Below are 24896 nucleotides of genomic sequence, written 5' to 3'. Positions count from 1 at the left end.
TGAGAACCCCTGCCATAAGGGTCCATTTGGTTCCAAACTATCATTTAGCTGCAGGGGGACCCCCAGGAACTCTCTCAAGGACCCCCCTTTGGGAGCCACTGCCTTAAAGGCGAGGGAACGAGCTCAGCACAGCAGTGGATGATGGTGGTCAGAGCTGAGAAAGTGAACAGTGAGGGGAAGAAAACCGCTCTTATTTTGGTGATACACGGACAAGCTTGGCAGTGAAACGTGGAGGATATTTAGGGCTGTCACGATTACACATCAGACTTGCCGATTATTTGTGTTTTAATTGTGTTTTTGGCATTGGACATTGAAATATATGAATAAAACAAATATTTCTGTTTTCCTTGTAATCAAAAAAATGCACAGGGCAGATATGACAAATAGCTGAGATATACAAAGAAATTACTGACATATTCATTAATCGTATACTATAAAAGCTTGTATTTCAGCTTTTTTAATGTATGAAAATCTTTCAACATGGAAACGATTATGGCGATTATGACGAAATAATTGTGATTATCTCAAATAATTGCCATTAGACGATTATGTAATAATTGTGACAGGCCTAAGGATACTTTCAATGAGGGGAAACGAAACAAGAGTAGTATTTAATTTTACTGTGTGATTACTGTCATTGCGGCATTGCCGTACATTATATTATGATTAACCTGCATATTAGAGGGAATATTTGCAGATTTTTGTCATCTGATTCTTATCTGCAGTATCTACTGTGAGGAGGACATGTCAAAATAACATTTCCCATTGTTTTCTGTGTGTCTCTATAGATAGTGGAAAAATCCTTGCAGCTTAAATGACGTGTTTCAATGTGTTTTACGTAATACACAATATTCACATAAAAATGCACACGTTGCCTTTTTAAATGATACGGAAAATTGGCATAAAATAACCCTGCATGAAAACTTAATGGAAATAATAGACCACATGCATCCATTGTGTTAAATAATAATATTGCATTAAGCAGTAACACAGTATAATTTTGTATTGACAGCAGCGTTCTATAGTTCAATACAAAGCTTAATACACTGGAATGAGACCATTGCAAAGCACTTAATACATACATCACATTTCCAATAATGCAATCCTAAAGTGGAGGTTTAGGAAAAGCGTGAAGTAAGTGCCTTGGGAGTTGTGTTGGGTTGGGTTGGGTCGGGTCGTGTGAAAAACTGACCTTCTCTTTCTCCGTTTAGGAGAGCTCAGAAAGTGGAAGAGACTGAGACTGCCAGAGGCTAAGCTAGCACTCCTGACAGCCCCGAAACAGACAAGACAGAGACAGAATGAGGCGGAAGAAAAAAGATAATAATAAAAAAGAAAGAAATGGGAGTTTAAAGGAGAGCAAATGTTAGGACCTTAAGACAGGTGTTAGTAAGGAGGAGAGCCTATAGTAAAGTTCACGTACGCAAATATAATACATTGATAAATTAAATCTGCCTTCATAATTTAGGGAACATCACAAACTGCTGTATGTATGTACTGAACAAACGAAACAGGGGATCACACATTTGGGGATTCCCTTCACCAGTTCTCAGTTGGCAAAACCCTTTAAATACAAGAACCAGCACTAAAAGACTTCAAATAAAATCACATCGATCCCATATTCTCCCAGATGAGTTTAAGAGTGGATCAGCAGGTATTACCTTGTGATCTTTGTCTGAGAATCTTGGCTAAAATACCATCCTAGCTTAGCATTAGATCTGAAACCTTGTCTAATGTTGTCAGGTTTCTTTTCTTCTTGTGTGAGCCTTGCATAACTTCGTCCACAAGACGTCATCACAATGCCAACTCATTGTATATGTTTTTCCCAAAAGAGATCTAACCTATTCATGCTATTTCAAGGTTTTATATTTTAGGCTACACTCCAGCCCCCCCCCCCCCCCCCCCCCACCCACACTCCCTCCCCTCCACTTGGGGTTTAACCCATTTTGAGCGGGAACCCCTTTTGGTGATTATAATTTAGCTATTGAAAAATAGCAGATCTACAAGCTCATAGCGCGCCACCGAGTGGCGCGCTATGAACTTGTAGGTCTGCTATTTTTGAGAAATCGTTAAAATGTGCCTCAAATCTTTTCCCATTTCAGGCCTGAATGGGTTAAGTGGTCAGTGTGTCTCTCACCGTGGCGCTCTCTTCTCGGAGTGGACGCTGTCGTTGTCTCCCAAGGTCAGGGACGCCAGGGACAAGCTGGAGGCTGAAAAAACACGTTGGCGTGAACCTAGAGGTGAAAGGGTGAGACGTGGCATGGCACGGGACAGCACAGTCACAACACACACACACACACACACACACCACGGATGAGCACAACACAAGTCTTTCTGTCGCACATTGTGCCCGAGTTGTAAAAGAGCAATGCAGCTTTGGTGGTGATGAGGATAAATTCAAGTTAGCGACATAGATGCACGCACGCACGCACGCACGCACGCACGCACGCACGCACGCACGCACGCACGCACGCACGCACGCACGCACGCACGCACGCACGCACGCACACCAATATTCTCACATGTGCACGGCTACATACAATATGCCAGGAATACATATTGACACAAACACACACATGTACTTTGATGCTGCATTGCTCTTTTCCATTGATGATGTGAGAGCCACGTAAAAACTAGTGGTTTTCCATATTCAAATCGATGCACACAATGCCATTCATTACAAGCACAAATTAGCCAAAGTGGTTTTATGTCGGACAGAGAAATGCAGATCAATACAGATATTATTTTTAGGTTGGTTAACACCAACAAAAAAAAGAAAGAAGAAGAAGATTAATTGCGCAATAAGTCGACGAAACCGAGACAGCTACCCTCAGAGGGTCAGAGGGTCACAAAGCTAGCTGGCACCAGCGGGCATAGCTTGGCGGTGGCAGACAGATAGAGAGACACCGACACATGGGATGACAGATGACCATACCCCCCACCCCATCCCCCTCCGTCCGTCCGTCCGTCCGGTCCTTGGGGTCACAGGAGAGACCAGTGGTGCAAAGTACACCAAAAGTCCATTTTGGTGTAAAGTAAGTCCATTTACGTACAATTTTGAGTATTTCCAATTGTCCGTCTTTTTACTTCTACTCCACTCAATCTCAGAGGCAAATGTTGTACTTTTACTCCACTACAATTATTTGAAAACCTTAGTTACTAGTTACTTTTTTATTATTATTAATATTTTAAAACATACATTAACCACTTCAGCCCTATTGAAACTTGCAAAATGGGCCAGTACTTTTACTTTTGTACTTTAAGTATACTTTGATACCAATACTATTGTACTTCTACTCAAGTGCATTTTGAATACCGGACTTTTTACTTGTAACATAGTATTTCTACATTGCAGCATTGATACTTTTACCTAATAAAAAATAAAAAAAAACGGAGGACTCTTTCCACCACTGGGAGAGACACCGCTGTCACCATGGTTACCTGCGGCGGTGGCTCTGACGGGCGTCTTGGGCGAGTCCACGCCGCCGTGCTCCCGGTGGATGGACTTGGGCCGGCCCCTCCTGGGCTTGGCCCCGCCCCCACTGCCACGCTCCGCCGGCGCCCCGGGGGGGCGGGGCTTGATGAGCGAGTCCATGTCCTCCATCAGCTTCAGCTGCTTCCTCCTCAGGTACTCCTGCTTGATGAACTCCCGGCGGGCCTTGTCCTCCTCCTTCCTCAGACGGTCCTCCTCCGCCTTCGCTCTGAGGAGTAGAGAGGGCAGTGGTTTTTCAACCTTTTTCATATCAAGGACCATTATTTATCCCATTCTGGACGGGAACCCCTTTTGATGTTTTAACTAAGCATTATGTTATACTTTAGCTATTGAAAAATAGCAGATCTACAAGCTCATAGCGCGCCACCGAGTGGCGCGCTATGAGCTTGTAGGTCTGCTATTTTTTAAATATCGTGAAAATGAGGCACAAATCTTTGAATATATATTCTTTCAGAAGACTTTTTTTTTATTTCGACATCAGGCCTAAATGGGTTATTTCTGAGCCACACTCAGTGGCTCAGGTGGTACAAAGCTGGCTGGCACCGGGGGGCACAGCTTGGTGGTGACAGACAGACAGATAGACAGATAGACAGACATATGTGGACGTACCGAGTCTCCTCCTTCTTCTGTCCCAGCTCGGCCTCCTGCTGCACCTTCCTCTGCTGGTTGTCCTTCTCCCTCCTCATCCTCTTCTCCAGGAGAGCCGCCCTCTTCTGTGCCATGTTGTCCTCGGCCTTCCCATCCTCCTGGCAGACAGACAGACAGACAGATCAATCAGGTAAGAGTATGAAAATGAAAAAAAGTACTGTTGTGTACAGCAAAAACAAGGCAAAACAAAACAAAACGAAACAAGAAGCATCAGCAATACAAAGCGACGGTAAATGAATGTAAAAACAAATTAAGTGTCCATTACAGTCAGTGTGTCACCGTATCTCGTCATAAAACTAAAGTAAAAATAATCATTGCAGTGCCAAGTAAAAAAAAAGTGTCCATTGGTCAGTTAAAAAAGCATGAGAAATGAAGACAGTCAGACAGACATGAAAGAGGTCCAATAATAAGTAAGATAGTAGCTTAGTAAACAGGTGGGATATGTATGTATGTGTGGTGTATTTGTGCATAATCTAAATCTAAACGAGCTGGCCCCTCAGTATCTCTCTGAGCTCCTGGAACCCTACACCCGCGCCAGAGCTCTGAGATCTGCTGATAAGTTACTGCTGGAGCTGTGGTCGAGCCCAACACTAGCAGGATAACCAGGGGAGCCCGCGCATTTGCGGCTGCAGCCCCAAGGCTCTGGAATAGCCTGCCCTTCCATATTTTTTCCAATTGTTAATGCTCTGCTTAAGACTACTTCATTTTCTCTTATCTGGCTTTTAATCTCATCTGAGCTCATCCAATGTTTGATTTATTTTTATTTTATTTTATGATGTGTGTGTTTGTGTTCATGTTGACACTGTACATATGCCTTTGCTCTGATTGTTTTTTTTATTGCTCTGTACAACACTGTGGTCAATGCTGATTGTTTTAACCCATTGAGACCTGGAACGCATCCATGTCACGTTAGCGTTTAACCACATTAACCATTAACCCATTTTGGGGCGGGAACCCCTTTTGGTGTTTTAAACATTATGTTATAATTTAGCTATTGAAAAATAGCAGATCTACAAGCTTGTAGGTCTGCTATTTTTGAAAAATCGTTAAAATGTGCCTCAAATCTTTCCGAAAATTGTCATGATTTAGAAAACTTTTTTTTTTTAAATTTCGACGTCAAGCCTGAATGGGTTAAAATGTGCTCTATGAATAAAGTTTGATTTGATTTGATCTATAACGCACACAAACTTTGCGTTTCCTTTCGTTTGCAAAATATGCACGGTACAGTATGTCTGTTTCTGTGTGGCTTTCTGCCCGTGTCCCTTTTATGCCCATATATGGAGATCTAATGTCATCAATAGTCATAGTCATAGTACTGACCGATTGGTCACCGAGTACAACGGGCACAAAGTATTCTTTCATTACCGAAGGGCATGCGTTCCCCAACGAGAATCATCCTAGTTACTGTATACTATGAATCAGCATCAACATCATTATCTTTGCGTCGCTCTCAAGAAGAGGACATGAATGAGCTAACACAATGCAACAAGAATGACACGATTCAAATAAATGAAAGGCCCACAGATTATAAAGTGAGAGTTGGAAGAAGAGATTTCAAAGATGGCAGCCAGTCAGGCTGATATTCTCAGGAAGGTACGCACAGTAGACAATGCATACAGACTAGTACAGTTGGAGGCCATCGATATTGTCCTTTTCTTTTTGCTGAGGTTTGCGTGATCTGCGCAAAACCCCTTTGTGTTTTAAACATTATGTTATAATTTAGCTATTGAAAAATAGCAGATCTACAAGCTCATAGCACGCCACCGAGTGGCGCGCTACGAGCTTGTAGGTCTGCTATTTTTGAAAAATCGTGAAAATATTTATTTCAGAAAACTGGAGGATTTAGAAGGATTTTTTAAAATGTTGAGGTCAGACCTAAATGGGTCAAATGATAAGGGACAATATCGGTGGCACCCAACTGTATAGTACTGTACAGGCAGTACAGCACATGGACGGATGTGTTTTCCGGCCCCTCAGGCCCTCATCAGCACTTTCAAAACGCTGATGATGAAGGAAGGCCTGGGGAAGGCTGAAACTTGTCCGACGTCCGTTCATTAGACTGCTGCTGCTGCGGTAACATTTTTTTAGACATATGCGAGTGTGGATCGTTTCTTATAGAACTGTACATACTGTACACTGTACAGTGTAACATAGTAACAAACTATGGTACATACTAGACAACGGGGGCCTCACATACTGTACAGTGGAGGATGGTAGACTTTTGCAATACTTTAATTATGAATCATCTTATGATCCGGTGGGATGCACGGTACACCTATATGGAAATATAAAACTGTGGTTGATTTCCAATGCACAGGCCTTGTATTATATGACCATGGACTGTAAGAAACATGGGAATAAATCGACATCCTGCATACACACAAGATACTCTAGGAAACCTCCCTCTAGCTATGACTACTGTTCTGAGCAAAGATCTATTCATTACCCCTTTATCCTTTAAAGAGTAATACAAATTATTACTTAGATGATACGTATTTACTTAACTTGTTCTATTACTATTACAACAAGGCCCCAGAAACAAGCTATATGGATTCAGTCTATTCTATACCTTTTCAGACAGAAATGTGGTTATTTTCTAAAAATCACACCTGTGTGAACTGAGTGGTGCAACTCCCCTCTCCTCCTGCCTCTCTCTCTCTCTGTAATTAGCACAACAGAGCCACTTTTTCCCCTACTGGTACTCATAGTCACATAGCCACACAGTCACATAGGTTAACACGGACAATCCTGTTCCTTGGAGTGGTTGCACCACTCAAAAACAAATTGTATTTCGGTACCTAAACTTTACATATGTTACAAGCACTACAAAATGTACTGAAATAAACTAAACCAAAACCCATTCCAAAAATGTGGTTTAGACCTGTCTTGCATTGCAGCCTCTGAATGGGATATGTAGTGCAGTGATTCTCAAACTTTTTAATTTCGAGGACCCTCAGTTTTATAGGCTACACACGAGTGACCTTATTTTCTCTTATCTCTGGGGCCTCAATGTACATTATAAAATCACACCCGTGTGAACTGAGTGGTGTAAGGTTTTATATAGCATGATCAGCTGTGGTCTGACGTAATGTCTGACGTAATGAAATAAGGTAAGGTATTATGTAGCCTGATCAGCTCTGATCTGACGTAATGAAATCACACCCGGATGTGATTTCACAACTGGCTTTTTCTGCGCAGAGAAAATGACCACGGTTGCTACGGTCATCCAGTTCACCCGGGTGTGATTTAATTACGTCAGAAATTATTTTGAACATAGCAACCATGGTCATTTTTTTATGCACACAAAAGCCAGTTGTAGGAGTGGTTTACACCACTCAAAAACCCTAACAATGTACAATAATGTACAAATGGAACCGTATTAAAGGGTTACAGACCCATAACTCATCAAGGACCCCATTTTGAGAACCACTGCTTATTATATTTAATAAAAGCAATTAAATCGTAATTGTGAGGGATTATCAAGACATATCTTGCCAGTGGCATATATGATTCATGCTTTTAGTAGTATTAAGTCTGGCCCGGGTTACAGCAGACAGCTAATTCCAACACTAATCACAACACATCTATCTTCTGTATAATTAAGATTTCATGTGAAGCTTGTGAACATTCCTTGCACTCCATAGACCATAACCACCCACACAACTTCATTCAACGTCTAAATCACCCCTGCTTCTCTCCGCAGCTGTGTCTGAATTATTCACTACAGCCCCAGTTTTCTGACCTAGATCAAAGCATAGAGTTTAGCCAGCGCGCTAGCCTGCGACGCCACACGTTGATTGGAAGGAGGACACTGCTGGCCTCACTCAGTCGGCCGACTTCCAGACCCATTCATCATGTCATGTAACCCAAAATAACAGCAGTTTCTTTGTAAACACAAAACATCGGCTGACCTAAAGGAGCGATGTCACTGAAATGGAACACTGCATTTTGAGGGCAGGGTTTATTCTATTGGAATTGCAGTTGAATGTCTGCAGTCGTGACAGCAGTTATTTGGCAGTTATCTGGTACTGTACAATGAATTGAGTATGAAGGACTGCAATGGGACAGCAATGGAAACAAGCCAGGCTGGGCTAGGCTTTCTTGAGTTTAAATCCTCTTAGCAGACCTTGAATTGAACTTTCCTGTGCTTAATTTTTTTTTCCTTTTTTTTGTACTCAATCAAGTACATTATTCAAGCCCATGCTTGAATAACTGTTACTGTTCCACCTTGTTTATTATCTCTGTCAAGGCTGACTGACATGGCAGGCAGAGATTATGTTTTCATGCAGCCCTGTGTGTGTGTGTGTGTGTGTGTGTGTGTGTGTGCACATGCACACGGTTAAATGGACACTGATGGACCAATCGGCGTCAAGAGGCCAAGATACTCCAACCCCAAATAGTTTAAAAGGCCTCTTGGTGGTGGTATGCCAGACCGATTTTGAACGTTTTGACTCTTTATAAGGGAAGAAAATAAGTGCTGAGTGGGTGGTTGGTTGGCTCAGCTGAGGTGGTACGTAGGGAGCAGGCTAGATCTGTGCAGCTGATGGAGGAGTTTCTGTGATGTGAGTGGCTGCTGTGAGGCTGGGAAATGAGACCCTGAGATCCTTTCTCTTTCTTGCTCCGTCCTGGACCTGCTGCCCTCTGCGACAGATGAAGCCAAGCAACCCTGTCCATTATGGCCTTCTTGGCCTATGGTTTTTATGGTCGCCTTCACATAAACACATTATTCTGAGGGGGAAAAAAATGCACGCCTGTCCTCTAGCACTTGCTTGCAAAAGGTCAAAGGAGGACTCGATCGATAAGCCTCGATGAGATTGTGCATCGAGTAGCTATAGTTTTTTTGTTCTGTGATGTCACTTGGCTTCATCCATCACTGTTGACTTTGCAGTAGCAGCGTTCTGGCACTCTGAGTAAAGGTAGTAGGAAGGTGACCTTCTCCGGCACGCACATTTCAAAGGCGTACACTACGACTCCGACTCTACTCAGACTGTTCATACTTTTACTCATACGTCTCATGAACAATGTCTCATGAACAATGCCACGAACAATGCCCGAGTGTGCTCAATCTGAAGTTTCCTACACTGTGCGTGTGTGTGTGTGTGGGGGGGGTTCCTTCCTGTGCATGGGCAGCCAAATGTTTACAGTGCGTACCACATGGGCATTTGCTGCTCACTACACCATCTCTCTTCTCTTTCTCTGTAAAAAAAAAAAAACGTTCGATTTGCATTGGCCACAGCGGCCTTCCTCGTTGTCTCATCATCATCTGTGCTCTGCATGGCCTCTGCCCCCCGCGCCCCTTGGCAGAGTCTTCCTTCTCTTTGTCCACAGTCAGAGGTAGGCTGGGTTCAGCCCAGGGCATGTGGTGCGGTGGCCTGTAGCCTCATCACAGAGGAGCTCGGTTGTGGCACAAAGGGGTGTTCTGGGTTAGAGCGTTCTCTGGGTCGTCCGTGAAACTATGCTCCATGGTGTGGTTGGGGTTCTCTCGCCTTCAGCCCTCTCTTCACTCCGGTCTGTAACAACCCCTTCTTCCATCTCCCGTCCGTCTCGTCTTTTGTGTTTTCTGTTGTTTTTTTGTTTGTTTATGTTTATTTTTCGTTATTCATCTGTACAGGAGGATAACAACTAGTCCAGTAAAAGCTGAAAGGATGTTGGGATGGTTAAGCTTCTTCTCTCTGCCATCATAACACACTTAAGAGTTGGAGTTGGGGCCCTTCTTCTTGCCGAAGCTGGGCACCACATTCAAGAAGCGCCTGTTGTACTGGATGCGACGCTTGGCGCGACCAGTCTTCCTCTTCTTCTTCTCCTGCTTCTCCACCTTGGGGGTCTGTCCCTTCACCTTGCCGGCGCGGGCCAGAGAGCCGTGGACCTTGCCTCCGAGAACCCTGGCGGTCACCTCCAGGGTGCAGTGCTCAGAGATGCCGCAGGCCGCCAGGAGGCGGTCGTCTTCCAGCGGGGAGCCGGCCAGCAGCAGCACCTGCTCGTCCACCAGGAGACCCTCCAGAGCCTGGACACGGGCCTTGATGTCTCCGACGGTCTCCTCTCCGCTCACCTCCAGGGTATGGGTGTTCTGTCCGTGTAGGAAGAGCTGCATCTTCAGGTTTGCTAGTGGTCTATTGTCAGAATTATAGACAAGCTTAGGTTCAAATTACTTGTAGGTATGCGTGAGACTGATAGGTTGCGGGTTGCTTATATAGGATGCTTTCGGCATCATGATGACATCACAACAAGTCAGTCATTTTATTTTTTATCCCACGATTTTTTCACCCATTTTTTCACCCAGTGTCAATTATCTAATGTAATCCTGGGCGCTACACTTCCTCTGCCAACCTGGGGGGGCAGCGGACTGACCTCATGCTTCCTTCTATGCATGAGTAGTCCAAGCTGCTTCTTTTCACCTGACAGGGGAGAGTTTCACCGGCCGGACGTAGCGCGTTCCTTTCCCCTCCATCAGGCGCCCTGGCTGGCCAGGGGGAGGTAGTTTAGAGACCAGGATTACTGCATGTTTTTGATGACGCAGAGGAGAGGACACTCCCCCAGCGGGAATCGAACCCAGGACCTTCTAGCTGTGAGGCGACAGCACTACCGACTGTGCCACCGTGTCCCTACAACAAGTCAGTCATGACCAAATATGGAACTCCATGATGTTAGACTACGCACTCAATGTCGGTAACCATAGTAACCTAGTGTCGTCAGAAGTATCGGGTAACCATGGCAACTTGAAACTGATGAACCAGAACCCTGCAAAAGCATTCTTTCTAGTGGACCAGGTCAAATTTCACTGAGAAAGGTGCTTTTCAAGGAAAAGCTAGATAATAAGAATACTCTACATTGTCTGAAAGGACAGCAAATTGAATCAATTCGGCCAACCATGATGTTAAGACGGTTGTCATTATCAACGAGAGGGAAAAGGAAGGGGCCTTAAGCCTTCAGACCCCAGCGATGCCTTTGGGCAAAATTTATATTTGATCAAAAAACAATATTTATTTTCTTCATCATTGATGTTCATTGTTTAGTCTTACAACGGCATTGGTCATGATATTTGCATAATAGCCAGAATTCCCCAAACTTCAAAATCTCTGGACTCAATGTTTAACCTTTGACCTTTAACCCTGAAAAAATTAAGTAAAATGCCTGTAATATATATATATATATATATATATATATAGTGATCATTAGAATGTCTAGAACATGTTTTATTTATTATTGTGAAAGATATCCCCCAAATGTAAATTATTAATTTATAATTATTATTTAAATAACTATTATAAATGTGTATAACATTTGCATGAAACATTTTTTTTTACATATTTTCCTCTGCGAAGTACTAGTAGTACAAAGTAGTAGTGAGGTTGAAATCTCTTTTCTGCAAGTAGAAATATATCCGGGCTGGACGACCAGTAAATAACGGCAAGTAACCGAGCTTGGTTAAGTGTACCCTTTAACCAAATGAACCTATTAACCCATTCTGACCTGAGATCAGATTCTAAACATGTCTTCTACATCCTGACAGTTTTCTGAAAAAGCTGTTTCTATGTCAGTCGTTCTTCGATTTTTCAAAAATAGCAGACCTACAAGCTCGTAGGTCTGCGAGCTTAACATAAGCATAACATAATGCTAACACCAAAAGGGGTTCCCCTCCCAAAATGGGTTAAAACACCGTCATTAGTTTCCCAAGATATGTATTTTTTCTCCCAGAGAGAGGATCAAACCGGGAACACTGATACGCCCATATATAGGCATCATCATCATCATTTTTCAACCGCGGTCGAGATCGTGGATTTCACAATATTACGCCAGACTTCCCGGTCCTTCATTGCCATCCCCAGTTCCTGCTTACTGATGCATGTGTCCCTAACGACAGTTTTCTACCTCTGGTCTGCTTTGAGGCAGGACTCCAGAGAAGAAGGGAAGATATAACCTCATTGTCAGCTCTGTAGCAGTGGCCGGCAAACTGTGTTCTTCTATATAGGCATATATGGAGATCCAGTTGTCCAGAACCGAGGATCCTAGCGCGATAGGCCCAAATATAGGCATACGGTTGTCATCAGGGATCTCCATATATGGGAATAACAGGGATCAAGACACACAGGCAGACAGTTCACAGACCTGACCCCGAGGCCCAGTACTTCCCAGGGGTCCTGAGACACCTGCTGAGAGTCCCTTCAGAGTGGCAAAGAAGCTCCTGGCCAAGAGGTTGACCAGTGACCTCACAAGTAAATGGTACGTCGTCGACACCAGCTGTGCCAGGCTTCCCAGGGTGCGTGGAACACGCTGCAGTAATACGGGGGCACAGGAGCAGATCCAAAGGGCAACAAGAGAGAGAGAGAGGTGATGGCCTGCATGTTGTGTGGCTGGACCTTGCCAACGCATACGGGTCAGTTCCCCACCAACTCCTGGAGTTTGTCTTGGACTGCACCTGACTGATCCTGGATGACCAGAAATAGCGCCAATGTTGTCAACATTGCACTAGTTTTTTTTTCTTTTCTTTTTTTTACTGACGAGAGACAGGAAAAACGAGCTGGCACACAAGACATCGTGCAACCAAAAAGAGAAGAAAGCGTGTTAGCTCTTCTCTCCTCTCTCGTCTGTAACAACCCCCTCTCTTCCCGCTCCCATCTGTCTCATCTTTGTGTTTTTAATATATTTTGTTGTTGTTGTTTTTTTTATATTCTTCTGTACTCAAGGATAACATCTAGGTCCAGTAAAAACCGGACTAGATTGGTTAAGCTTCTTCTCTCAGGCATCAAAACTCACTTGTCCCAGTTGGAGTTGGGCCCCTTCTTCTTGCCGAAGCTGGGCACCACATTCACAAAGCGCCTGTTGTACAGGATGCGTTGCCTGGCGCGACCAGTCTTCCTCTTCTTCTTCTCCTGCTTCTCCACATGGGGGGTCTGTCCCTTCACCTTGCCGGCGCGGGCCAGAGAGCCGTGGGTCTTGCCTCCTCCGAGCACCCTGGCGGTCACCTCCAGGGTGCAGTGCTCAGAGATGCCGCAGGCCGCCAGGAGGCAGTCATCTTCCAGCGGGGAGCCGGCCAGCAGCAGCACCTGCTCGTCCACCAGGAGACCCTCCAGAGCCTGGACACGGGCCTTGATGTCTCCGACGGTCTCCTCTCCGCTCACCTCCAGGGTGTGGGTGTTCTGTCCGTGTAGGAAGAGCTGCATCTTGACGTTTGCTTTGCTACCGTTCCAGTGCCTAAACTATGAACAAGCTTAAAGCCAACGTAATAATTATGTGTGAGGAAGATAGATCCAGTTGCGGTTGCTTATATACACTGTAGGACACTTTCGGCATCATGATGACATCGCGACGAGTCAGTCATGCCCAAACATGGAATACTGGTTCAGACATGCCCAAATATGGAACTCCATGATGTAAGACTACGCACTCCACGTTGGTAACCATCTCAACAGACGTATCGGGTAACCACAGTAACTTAATACCGACAAACAAGAACTCACAATTTTTCAAAAAGAAAAAAAAGGCATGTGCAGTCCATCTAAATTAATTGGAGAATGGAGACATTGGCATTTCTGTTAACGCTTTTTGAGTGCTAGCCCCTCCCTTTTATGCCCATATATGGAGTTCTTTGTCAGGCATGCCCAAATATGGAGTCTATGCAAACGTCAGCACACCATACTGACCATAGTGATATATCATAACAGGCCAGCTCCATATATGGCGATCTAGGGGTGATCAGGTGTGATCAAGCGGCTCATTTGGCCCCTGTCCAGAGCCTGGACAGGGATATATCTATTTCAATAGATATCAATAAGGGGGCTGCAAAGCCTGAAAGCGTGTCGCAGGTTCCAATCCCAATCCCGACGACCTTTGCTGCATGTCACTGTCCTATCAGTCTACTGTCCTATCAACGAAGGCATAAAAGCCCCAAAATAAATTGTAAAAGAAAAAAAAAAATATATATATCGGTACTACAACATCAACACCAACAACAATGTCAAATTAAAGACCACAGGCGTATTACGTACCTTGAAGAAGAAGCCGCAGCCCATCTTCTGGTCATCGTCCAGGCCTTCAAAGCCACTGTGCTGTTGTTCTTCTAGCTGCTCCTCCGAGGCCTTGGCCACAAACAGGGGAACCTCCATCAGGTTGCTCTTGGTCCCCAGCTGGGGAGGACCTTCCGTGGGCGTGACAATGAAGGTCTCTGTTACGGGATGGGACAGGACCTCCGAAACGGACGAGTCCAGGGTGGGCTTCAGGTCTGACTTCCCCTCGCCCCCTTGACTGTCCGTTTGAGAGTCTCCGACAGGCGCTGTGGTCTCTGGGCCGGCACGTTTCTCCCCCATGTAGACGAAGGCGGTGGTTAGGGGCTGGCAGGGCGAGAACCTGCGCAGCCTGGGGATGCTGTCCACAGACTGCGGCGCGGTGAGGACTCGGTTGTAGGGTGTCAGTTTCAGCTCGTTGGGACGAGGGGTGCGAGGGGTGCGCGAGTGGAAGGACGCCGACTTGCGCTTGATGTTGGTCGGCGAGCGGTGGGCGGTGCGAGGGGAGTCGGCGGGGGACGACGGTCCGGAGGAGCGCGTGACGTTGGCGGCTCGGCCAAACGCGGCAGGGTTGGCGCCGGACGTGGGGATGACCCACGCCTGCTGCTGCTGCTTCTCCCGCATCGCCATGATGACCTCCTGCTGCTGGGCCAGCCGCTGCATCTCCGTCTGCAGGAACCCCAACGAGTGGTTGAGCTTCTCGATGGAGCGCGTGTACTCGGCGAGGTCCAGCTCGGTCTGCTGGCCGGCGTTCGGCCCGCCCTCCTCCGCCGCCCCCCCGGGGGATTTCAGCCAACGGGAGCCGGCGCTGCCTTGCTCCGCCCCGTCGGGCGTGTCCGCCTTGCTCCGCCCTGGTCGGAAGGTGACGTTGGGACTCCCCGCCGGGCCCTCCTCCTCGGCCTTCCCTCCCTCCTCCTCCGTCCCGCTGGACGCCCCGTCGCCCTTCCTCTTGACCACGGTGAGGAAGGCCGAGCGGCCCATCTTCTGGCGGTGCCTCGTGAATGCCGCCTCCACCTTCTTCTTTTGCGCTTCGATGGCTTTCCGTTTCTCCTCCAGCCGCATCCTCAGGTGCACCATCTCGGTAGCCATGACCTGGGCGGGGTCATTCGGCGGAAGCTGCACAGGGGTGGGTGGCGTTCGGGCGGCGACGGGCACCGCGGCGGCCTGTTGGTGCACGGGACTGTGCTCGGGCGTCGGGGCCCAGGAGACCGACAGCGGGAGCCCCAGCTCAGAGCCTTCCGGGGTGGTCTTGAGGGAGCTGCCAGCCCCGCTGCTGCTGCCCCGCCCCGAGTCCGACGGCGGAGGAACGAGCTTCTTCATTTTCTGCTCGGCAAAGCTGGTCATCTTCACCGACCCCCCCGGCGACAGGGACTTGCCTTGCGCACTGGGACAGGGGCTGGGCGAGTCCATGTCCAGCTCCATGTTCGTAGAGCAGTCCTTCAGCGACGAGTCCTCGTCCAGCATGTCCTCCGTCCGCAGGTGGACGCCCGTGTCCACCTCCGTGCCGGCGCTCCCTCTGGAGTCCGACTCCGACAGCGGATCGGGGCCGGCTCCGACGCCGGCCTCCCGGCTCTGGCTGTGCAGGAAGAAGCCGTTGCCGGGGCTGCCTGCAGGGCTGTGGATGATCTGGAGCGCTTCCTCCACGGAGGGCGTGGTGGGGGTGGGGGTGGGGGCGAGGAGGACGTTCCCGTGCCCGTTGTGGTAGGCCCTGTCCGCCGGCGGTGGCCTGCAGGGAGCCGTCTCGGTCGCCGCCAGGCTGTCCGGGCAGCCGTCCTCCTCCTCGATGCCCACGCTCCGGCCGTTGACCGGCTGGAAGGACAGGTTGCGCTTCATGCCGCGTGGCATCATCTGGTGCACGGTGAAGCCCGAGCCGTCGTCTGTGCTGGCAGACCGGACCATGCCGCGGGCCGAGGCCAAGTCGTCTTTGTCAAAGGGGATGTCGAAGGAAACGCCATAAGGCCCGGATCTGGGGAAATAAACCAGAACATATAATCAGTTTAATTTTGGTGCGATAGTTTTCAAAAGCACAATGAGGCTGCAGGTAGCCGTTCACTATCCTGCTCAAGGAAACTCTTCTATAGTAATCTATTAAATGCTGATCTTTATAATCACAACTGAAGAGGACTACACACATACTTTGGAATGACCTGCCTTAGGACATCATACTAGCAAATTCAACATTCTATTTTTAAATCACTTCTTAAAAGGCACGCTTTTTTCAGAATTTCTTTTTACTGTACTGTATGTTTTGTGTTGTCTTTTTATGGTCTTTTATTAAGTTTCTTGCACATTTATTCCACAATATTTGTTATTGTATACTCTTTAAATATGTTTCTAGCCGAGTTTGAAATCTATCAGTTGGAAGCTTCTCCAGATAAGCGAAGGACAGATACACACATGCAGAAAATAGTGACATTTATAGAAGGACTACGGGAACAATGTACATCGGGAACGATCCAAGCTGGGAATGCAAGCCCCACCTTACTGTATACCCGTTGTACCCATCTCATTGTATCTATTTTATGCCCATAAATGGAGATATCTGTATCTGTCTGTCCTTGTATGCCCACACTCGGAGATAACAGTTGTCCTCAATATATGCCCCTATATGGGCAAATATGGCATATCGGTCGCATTGGTTGTTTTGGATATTTAGGACGACCGTTGAGCCGATTCTACTCTATGGCTCCGAGACATGGGAGCCGTCTCGGTCGTCGCCGTCTTGGATGGCACTTACACCTGCCTTCTAATGAGAGCGCAAAATATGTCTTGGAAGAGCCACCCATCGACTAATCTAATATACGGCAACCTTCCCCGTGTTTCTTCACTAATCCGATCCAGAAGAACACAGTTTGCCAACCCACTGCTACAGAGCTGACAATGAGGTTATATCTTCCCTTATTCTCTGGAGTCCTGCCTCAAAGCAGACCAGAGGTATAAAACTGTCGTTCCCTGATGTCATCGCTAGGGACACATCAGTTAGCAGGAACTGGGGATGGCAATGAAGGACCGGGAAGTCTGGCGTGTTATTGTGAAATCCACGATCTCGACCACGGTCGAAAAATGATGATGGTTGTTTTGGCAATACAATTATTCGTATGGTATGCCTATATATGGGCATCAGATTGACAGTTCCTGACATTCTCCGATCTGACCAACTTTACACTGGGCACCACACTACCTCGGATATACTGAGATATATAGACACAAAGTCACAAACCTTTTCTCTTTGGGCCAGGTTCCAAGGTTGCCATCCACAAAGGACATAGAGGTTGATCTCTTGATTTCACCTAGATTACACAAGATTTAGAACAGAATGAATACATTTAACATTTGTATTGGAAACCCAACAAATCCTCCAGGGTGCCTCCAGCTTGGCCGGGTTCCCCAACGGAACACAGTTATCTCTGTGAGTCCCGCGTTGCCAGAAGGTGACACGCCCAATGCATTTCCTTTTACGGTTAATTTCCCCGTAGCTTTATTTGATTGGCTTGACAGTATTCAATCAAACGAGCCCTAACCCAGACAACCGGTACAGTATGCCACCTTCTGGAAAGCTGGGACATAATTAATTGGCCGTATTTGCAGAGGGAAGTCAGGAGGGAGAGGGTGCTTTTTTTCTGTCCACTGCAATAGCAACTCCTACAGGTTGGTCTCTCGACTCCAAGAGACTTGTGTTTAATGTTTACACCCTCCTCTGACCAACCTGTAGGACTTGGCACTGACAGGGACTATACACATGGTTGAACTGGCAACGACTAAATTGGGGATTAGAAGATCTGTACTGCAATTTAGGGGACGAAATAAACAAAAACAGCAAGGATCTCACCTGAGTTCCGAGGTGGGGGTCGAAGGGGCAAACTAGAGAGAGAGAGAGAGTGAGAGAGAGAGAGAGAGAGGGGGGGGGGGGGGGGGGGGGGGGGGAATGCTACAATCATTCATGTATTATACAATTAAAAGTATAGTAAATCAGTGATTCTCAACCTTTTGAATTTCCCACATCTGTTCATTTAACTCTGATAGTGTTCAAATGGACACTTACGGGTCCATTAGGTTCCATTCGTAAACTATCAGAGTAGGAGTCCAAGGTTCCGTTTGTACAACCACAGAGTTACCAAGCCGTATAAGGGTCCATTTGGTCTACCGGTGGTCCCGGACCCGAGGCTGATACTCAGTGTAAGTACTGTAGTATAGTCTTTGAAGCATTTTGAAGGCTTGGGTTTAGCTGAGAACATGAGCTTGCGTCACGTACCTGGGTCGCTCTGGACTGGGAGATCTCTCCATGAAGCTCCTCTTTGTCACCTTGGAGATGGGAACTGCTGGCAAGCTCTTCAACAACGATGATGGCTCTGAGATCACTAAACACAGAAGTCCCATGAGTATGTTCTGAATACACCAGAACAATATTACACATGCTTTTTTACTGATATTGTGGAACAATTGTATGTCCAAAACCTTGTTCCTTGTTTTATTATTATTTTAAAAGCATCTTAAAATAGTCAAAATGGCCGATATAAAAGCTCACAACATCGCAAACGCGATGGGAGCTTGTAGATGTGCTATTTTCACTACCTTTGTGTGACACTCTTATGGTGAAGTAGATATGAGGTTTCTGCCTGACAGCAACAATATAATATTAGTACTTAGATTGTATAAATGCATTAATGAAAATTTGCTAAGACTATCCCTACCAGTGCGAGTCCTACTGTCACTTCTACTACCAAAACTAGTATTAACACTGCTTCTGTTATTACTACGACTACAGTATGACTATGAAGAATTGAACATGTGAACCTTACCTGAGCCTTGGATACCTTGGATGTCCAGAATTCTTGGTTTAACAAACGATGGCTTCACCACCTCAAACCACCAGAACAGCTCAGCCATGAAGACCAGGTAGTTATTCTGGGAAAAGAGTAACAAGACAAATCAAATAATCAATTCAATGCAATACATTACCAAAATAATTAAATAAATCTGGTTGTTTTTAGATAAACATCACTGTTGTTGTAATGTCACATCTGAATATAACATCTGTTGATGAGCAGTCTAGGGTTTAGTGCCATGTTGTTTAACCACTTTCAAAATGTCATTAAAAACGGTTAACACTTTCAAAGTCTTGCGACATTTTTCTGTGTACAGGGCTAGGACACAGAGGATGGAAGCGGCGACATCTCATCAAGCTGTCTCTCTAATCACAAGCGTAACCCCCCCCCACCACACACACACGCCAGGGACGGTTCCAGGGGGGGGGGGGGGCCCTCCAAACAAGCCAAATTGAATTCTATGTAAACCAAGATTCATTAGCCCCCCCTCTAAATAGCCAGCCCCTCCATAGCACCCCCAGTCACAATTTTCTGGAGCCGTCACTGCGCGCGCCCCACCCCAAATAATCCATTAACATCAACAATGCCCTTATCAACAACGGAGTAAGCAGGTACACCTAGGCAGTGCACCTATCCCCCCACTAGGTGTCTCTGTTACCTCTTAGAGTGAAACAAATGGCTAAAGGCATCTCCCATGTGTGCCAGCAGCATGTCTATAAATAATTGACCAATCTCACTGTCTCTCATTATATCGTTTCATAGTGCTCTTCATATTTTTTTAAGTGAGATGATCCAACAGCAGAACTACAAGGGAGCTATTGTTTTCACCTTTGTCCATAGAGAAGAACCAGTTGGCTTCCAATGATACAATAGCATTTACATGTACAATCAACAGGAGTTTGTAAAGTGTCTAGGTGGCAATAGCATGGAATATAGTGTACAGTAATAATCAAACTAACTAAGTAGATTACCAAAGCACTCTAAAAAGAATGAAATGTGGCCATTTGTCTTACTCTAGGTCATGACCATAACATTTCCACATTGACGATGTAAAGTGCATTATTCTATATTTCAGTACAACACGTTGCTTCAGTAAACCATAAGTTTCTTATAGACCAAGCTTTTCAAATTTACAAAGCAAGCCTTTATGTTTTGTTTTTAAACCTTAATTTGTCCACAGTAGATTCGCTGAGAGCAAATGCTCTTTTTCAGAAATTACCCTGCTTCACACAGTGACAGACAGTCACACCTGGGAGCTGCCCAGTACACAGTACTCAGTTGTATATGGTTGGCCACAGAGCAGTCAGTACAAGGGCACTTGGAAGGTGGTGGTTGAGGGAGGGGAGAGCGTTCAATAAATTCACGGTTCAGTGGGGACATCTGGGCCACTCTGTAACCTCTACAACAGTGGTTCTCAACCCTTTTCACGTCAAGAACCATTATTGTCTCCACCAGGCCGAAGGCATGGGGAGAGAGTATGTTTTGCACTCCGTCCGTGTGTGTGTGTGTGTGTGTGTCCGTCCGTCCATCTGTGTACAGCTAATCTCCGGCACCGTTAATCTGGGAGATGCCAAATTTTGCACACACACTCCCTGGATGCCAACGATGAACCTCTGCCCCAAATTTTCCAGAACGGCCTGTTATAGCGCCACAAGGAGGCAGACTATTGAAAAACAATTTTTTTGCTATTACTCCTCCAGATTATGTCCAAGAATCCTGCAAATCGTTACACACTATCTCTATAGTCATGTGTTCAAGCCGGATCTGTCCGATATTTCATATTCCATCCTAATTGGCTAACATTGGCTTTCAAAGTATGCAGGATTGGCCCGTTTTGAACAAAAAGCCTCAAATCATGAACGCAACGTGCAATTTACGTGAAATCTTTCACGGACTTTCCTACTAGGCTGAGGAATATATCCCACCCTTTTCACATTGGCCTGTTATAGCGCCACCAACAGGTATTTGGAACAAAATGCATCAAATCATCCAATTGCCATCCAAGGCAAAAGAAGAAATTGCACCCTTTTCACATTGACCTATTATAGCGCCACCAGGAGGCCACAACCTGACTTGCCCTGGTGGAGACCTGTGCCCCGAGGGGCACTTTATCTAGTTTATTGGGTATTTGAGCCACAGATTTAGCCTCTCAGATCCCAAACTAACGAATATTTTGTTGTCGTTGGACACGATTTTGTCCACAATTCCATTCTGTATTGACGTTGGTACCAGAGAGATAATAAGTTAACAGGGAAACATTGAATTGTGTAGACTTCTTGTAAATGAAGCAATGCAGATAATACATTAATAATAATTTAACTCTTGAGAGTGTAAAATGAAACCACCACCTTCATGTTCTTGTTCATGTTTCTTTTTCATTATAGGACACTGTGTTTTGGTCCCAATAATTAGAATGACCATGTTAGCTGGATTAATCTACCGCTTCACATAATAACGGTGGCGTTATTAATCACAACTGTTCCGGCGAGAGCAAATCACTGAAGGTCACTCAACGGCCTCCTCTTATTGGCTGCCTGATGATGACCCTCCACCCAGCCTGGAATTAAATGTCGGAGGGATTTGCATTACCGCCAGTGGTGGACAGTAACTAAGCCCATTTACTCAAGTACCGTACCTCACTTTTGAGGTAAATTTACTTTCTTTCATATTTTCAATACTTTTGCTTGTACTTCACTACATCTCATGAGGCAAATATTGTACTTTCTAAATTTATTTGAAATATAGTTACTTTTTACATTTGGGATTATTATAACTAAACATACATTTACCACTTCAGCCCTACAGCTATTGTTTGCCATATCTTCATTTCAATCCTGAAAAGTAACAGTTTTGAACAAGCAACAGCAACAATTAATATTATTTTTAACAAATGTGTTTGGCTTTATTGACCATATATAGTAGAGCAAGACAGGAAACAGGGAGAGGGAGACAGGGAATGACACACAGCAAAGGTCGTCAGGACTGGGATTTGAACCTGTGACTCACTGTCAGGCATTAGAGCCTATTAGAGCGGTATGTGCCTGGACCGTTAGGCCAGCGGGCGCCCCAACAACATTTTAAACAATTACTCCAGTACTTTAACTTGAGTACAAATTTGACTGAGCAACTTAAGCTTGTAGTTGAGTAATATCTGACTAGGAGTATCTAGACTAGAGTATGAGTAATATTTGACCAGGAGTATCTAGAGTATGAGTAATATTTGACCAGGACTATGTGAGTGATATTCGACCAGGACTCCAGGAGTATCTATACTCAATCCAAGTACTTTGAGTACTTAATTGTCCACCACTCATCACGGGTGTGACAATCCGCTGACCTGCTCTGAAACCAGGTCATCATCACACACAGCTCAGGTCAACAAGCTATTTCACCACACGAGGACGGGATTCAGAGCCCCTCCGTTGCTTTCATAACGCCTCTGTCGGTCGGGTGGAAACCTCTAAAACTGTTATTTTTCAGGATTCAAATTCAAAAGTATAGCAGATCTACAAGCTCAAAACGGCGTCGCTAATTTGCGCCGCCTTCCAAGCTTGTGGAGCTGCTACATTTGAGGCTTTTGTGTGACGCTGTAGTAAAGTCCGATCAAGTAGTAGGGCATTCATTTACAAAGGGAAAAAAAGAGTTTGGAAACAATATATGGAGATAAGAGGTTTCTACCCTTTAACTTTTTATCCCATGATTTTGCAACCCATGTTTTCACCCAGTGTCAATTATCTAATGTAATCCTGGGCACTGCACTTCCTCTGCCAACCTGGGGAGGGCAGCAGACTGACTTCTTGCTTCCTTCTATGCATGAGGAGGAGTCCAAGCTGCTTCTTTTCACCTGACAGGGGAGAGTTTCCCCGGCCGGACGTAGCGCGTGGAAGGAAGTTATTCCGACCAGTTCGGAAGATAAGAGGTTTCTGCCCGTCCATTACTTTCATAATGTTTAACCCATCTTGGGCAGGAACCTTTTTTGGTGTTCTTAGCATTATGTTATACTTTAGCTATTGAAAAATAGCAGATCTACAAGCTCATAGCGCGCCACCGAGTGGCGCGCTATGAACTTGTAGGTCTGCTATTTTTGAAAAATCGTTAAAATGGGCCTCAAATGTTTCAGAAAATTGTCATGATTTAGAAAACTGTTTTTTTTTAATTTCGACGTCAGGCCTGAATGTTGCCTGAATGTTGCCTGAATGTTGCCTGAATGTTGCTTAGATCCACAGGAAGAAATGACATGCAATGACATAGAGAATAGATGACGACGGTAAACCCCACCGTTGTTCACTCCACTGATTGCTGCGAAGGTCTAAAGTCGTTTAGACTCTATAAAACGACTTCCATTGTGCGCCAGGACGCCTCTATCCTTGTATGGATATAATGACGTTACCCCTGAGAAAAGCACTGCTTCGTGTGCATGTTCACATCTGACCTTCATTCGGGGAAAGTATTAACGGTCACACTGGACTGGTTACTATAAGGTTGGGTCTATACTGCATGATAAGCACATTAATAATGCATTGTTTATAATTAGCTTAGAAGACATTATAGCACTCGTTATGCATGTTTATAATCACATATGGCAACTTTGTATGAGGTATTATAAGTGCTGTACTGTGCAGGAGGATGCTAAACGCACACCAGTCTTAGTAGTGGTGCCAGCTCAGTGTGTGCAGCCACTCTTTTGTCTTTCTAGACTTAACTCTTTAGTATTATAAGTGCTGGTCACAATGCATTATAAGCTCAGTAGACTACTATGTGTCTTTACTATGAGTTGTTATGCATCATTTTAAACATTCAAGTGTTATAATGCCTTTTAAGCACATTGAAATGCATTTTAAATGTGCTCATAATTAATGATAAACCAGACCTTAACATACCGTTTTAACATATTAACTATCATTCTGGCATACAATATCAGAGAGAGAAAAGAAGAAAAGAAAACACTGACCAAGGAACAACCCTTCTCTGGGATCCAACACACTCATCTGTCCTCGTTCAAAACGTGCAGCAAGGAAGTGATGTGACCCAGTAATGTGTGTCACCAACCCCAAGAGTGCAGGCAGCATGCTTGACACTCTCCTTTTGTTACAATGAATCCTCGCCCGGTGCTCAGGCATTTACACGCACGCACGCACGCACGCACCCAGCCAGCCACCAACGCACCCATAAATACACATGGGTGCCACATGAATAAAATGACCTTGAGTGGGCCGAGCCCCCCTTCGGTTTTACAGTCTCCAGACAAAGACATGGTTCCCTGCCTCCTCAGCTGAAATACAGTGAATGATTCACCTCCATCAGCAATAACTCCATCCATCCCTCTCTCCCTCCCTCTCTCTCCTCCAGCACCTGAACAGGACACCAGACAGGAGTGGCACCACCCTGTGAGGGCTGGTCCTGATGCTGCAGCATTCTGAAGGATTTAACCAGGTTAGGTATATGATGCAAGCCACCGAGACATGTGCATGTGTTACGCTCACTATACACACATTTTATATTTCCCTCAGATAATTTAGTGTCTGCTCTTTCTTCCAGACAACCAGCCACTCCTCCCCTCCACCCCTCCCACCCCCACACACACGCTCACCTGACCATTTAGGGCAGAGAATGTAAGATTTATGACCACATGTTAGCCTTAAATACAAACCAAGCACTTCTATCAACAACAAATCATCTAGCAGCCTACGCTGCTGCCGGCATAATGTGTGAATCAACAGCAACAGCAGAATCAAGATAACATTCAATTAAATTAATTGCAACGAGGAAGAGCAAGTCTATAAAACATAGTTTCCTTTGTAGAAGAAAATGCAAGCATGTGCGTTGCTAGTTACCTCTCGGCTGTGGTCAGAGCAGCAGGCATTCTCTCTGGTCCAGGATGGACAGAGAAAGAGGAATAGAGAGAGAGAGAAAAGAAAGAAAGAGAGAGAG

At 45.5% G+C, this 24896-nt stretch overlaps 3 protein-coding genes across 3 annotated transcripts in view; all 3 read right to left on the bottom strand.

Moving 5' to 3' along the window:
* Window positions 1-24896, bottom strand: part of camsap2a (calmodulin regulated spectrin-associated protein family, member 2a) — a 90690-nt gene that overhangs the window by 5797 nt on the left and 59997 nt on the right. The window contains exons 8-16 of the mRNA XM_079506332.1: window positions 18939-19044; window positions 18392-18497; window positions 17969-18000; window positions 17360-17429; window positions 14125-16105; window positions 4100-4236; window positions 3439-3698; window positions 2135-2231; window positions 1193-1264 (exon numbers count right to left, since the gene is read on the bottom strand). Coding sequence (XP_079362458.1) covers window positions 1193-1264; window positions 2135-2231; window positions 3439-3698; window positions 4100-4236; window positions 14125-16105; window positions 17360-17429; window positions 17969-18000; window positions 18392-18497; window positions 18939-19044 — 2861 coding nt within the window. The remainder of the gene's footprint in view (window positions 1-1192; window positions 1265-2134; window positions 2232-3438; window positions 3699-4099; window positions 4237-14124; window positions 16106-17359; window positions 17430-17968; window positions 18001-18391; window positions 18498-18938; window positions 19045-24896) is intronic.
* Window positions 9826-10229, bottom strand: LOC306926859 (ubiquitin-like FUBI-ribosomal protein eS30 fusion protein; the record flags this gene model as incomplete). Its single annotated transcript, XM_079506333.1, has 1 exon — window positions 9826-10229. One exon carries the CDS (start codon window positions 10227-10229, stop codon window positions 9828-9830), a length of 402 nt encoding a protein of 133 aa, XP_079362459.1. The 3' UTR covers window positions 9826-9827.
* On the bottom strand, window positions 12889-13299 carry LOC306927295 (ubiquitin-like FUBI-ribosomal protein eS30 fusion protein; the record flags this gene model as incomplete). Its single annotated transcript, XM_079507004.1, has 1 exon — window positions 12889-13299. The coding sequence occupies one exon, from the start codon at window positions 13297-13299 to the stop codon at window positions 12889-12891; it is 411 nt and encodes a 136-aa protein (XP_079363130.1).

Source organism: Electrona antarctica (genome assembly GCF_951216825.1).
Source record: "Electrona antarctica genome assembly, chromosome: 7".
NCBI lineage: Eukaryota > Metazoa > Chordata > Actinopteri > Myctophiformes > Myctophidae > Electrona > Electrona antarctica.
This window is presented reverse-complemented; position numbering and strand designations above follow the sequence as displayed.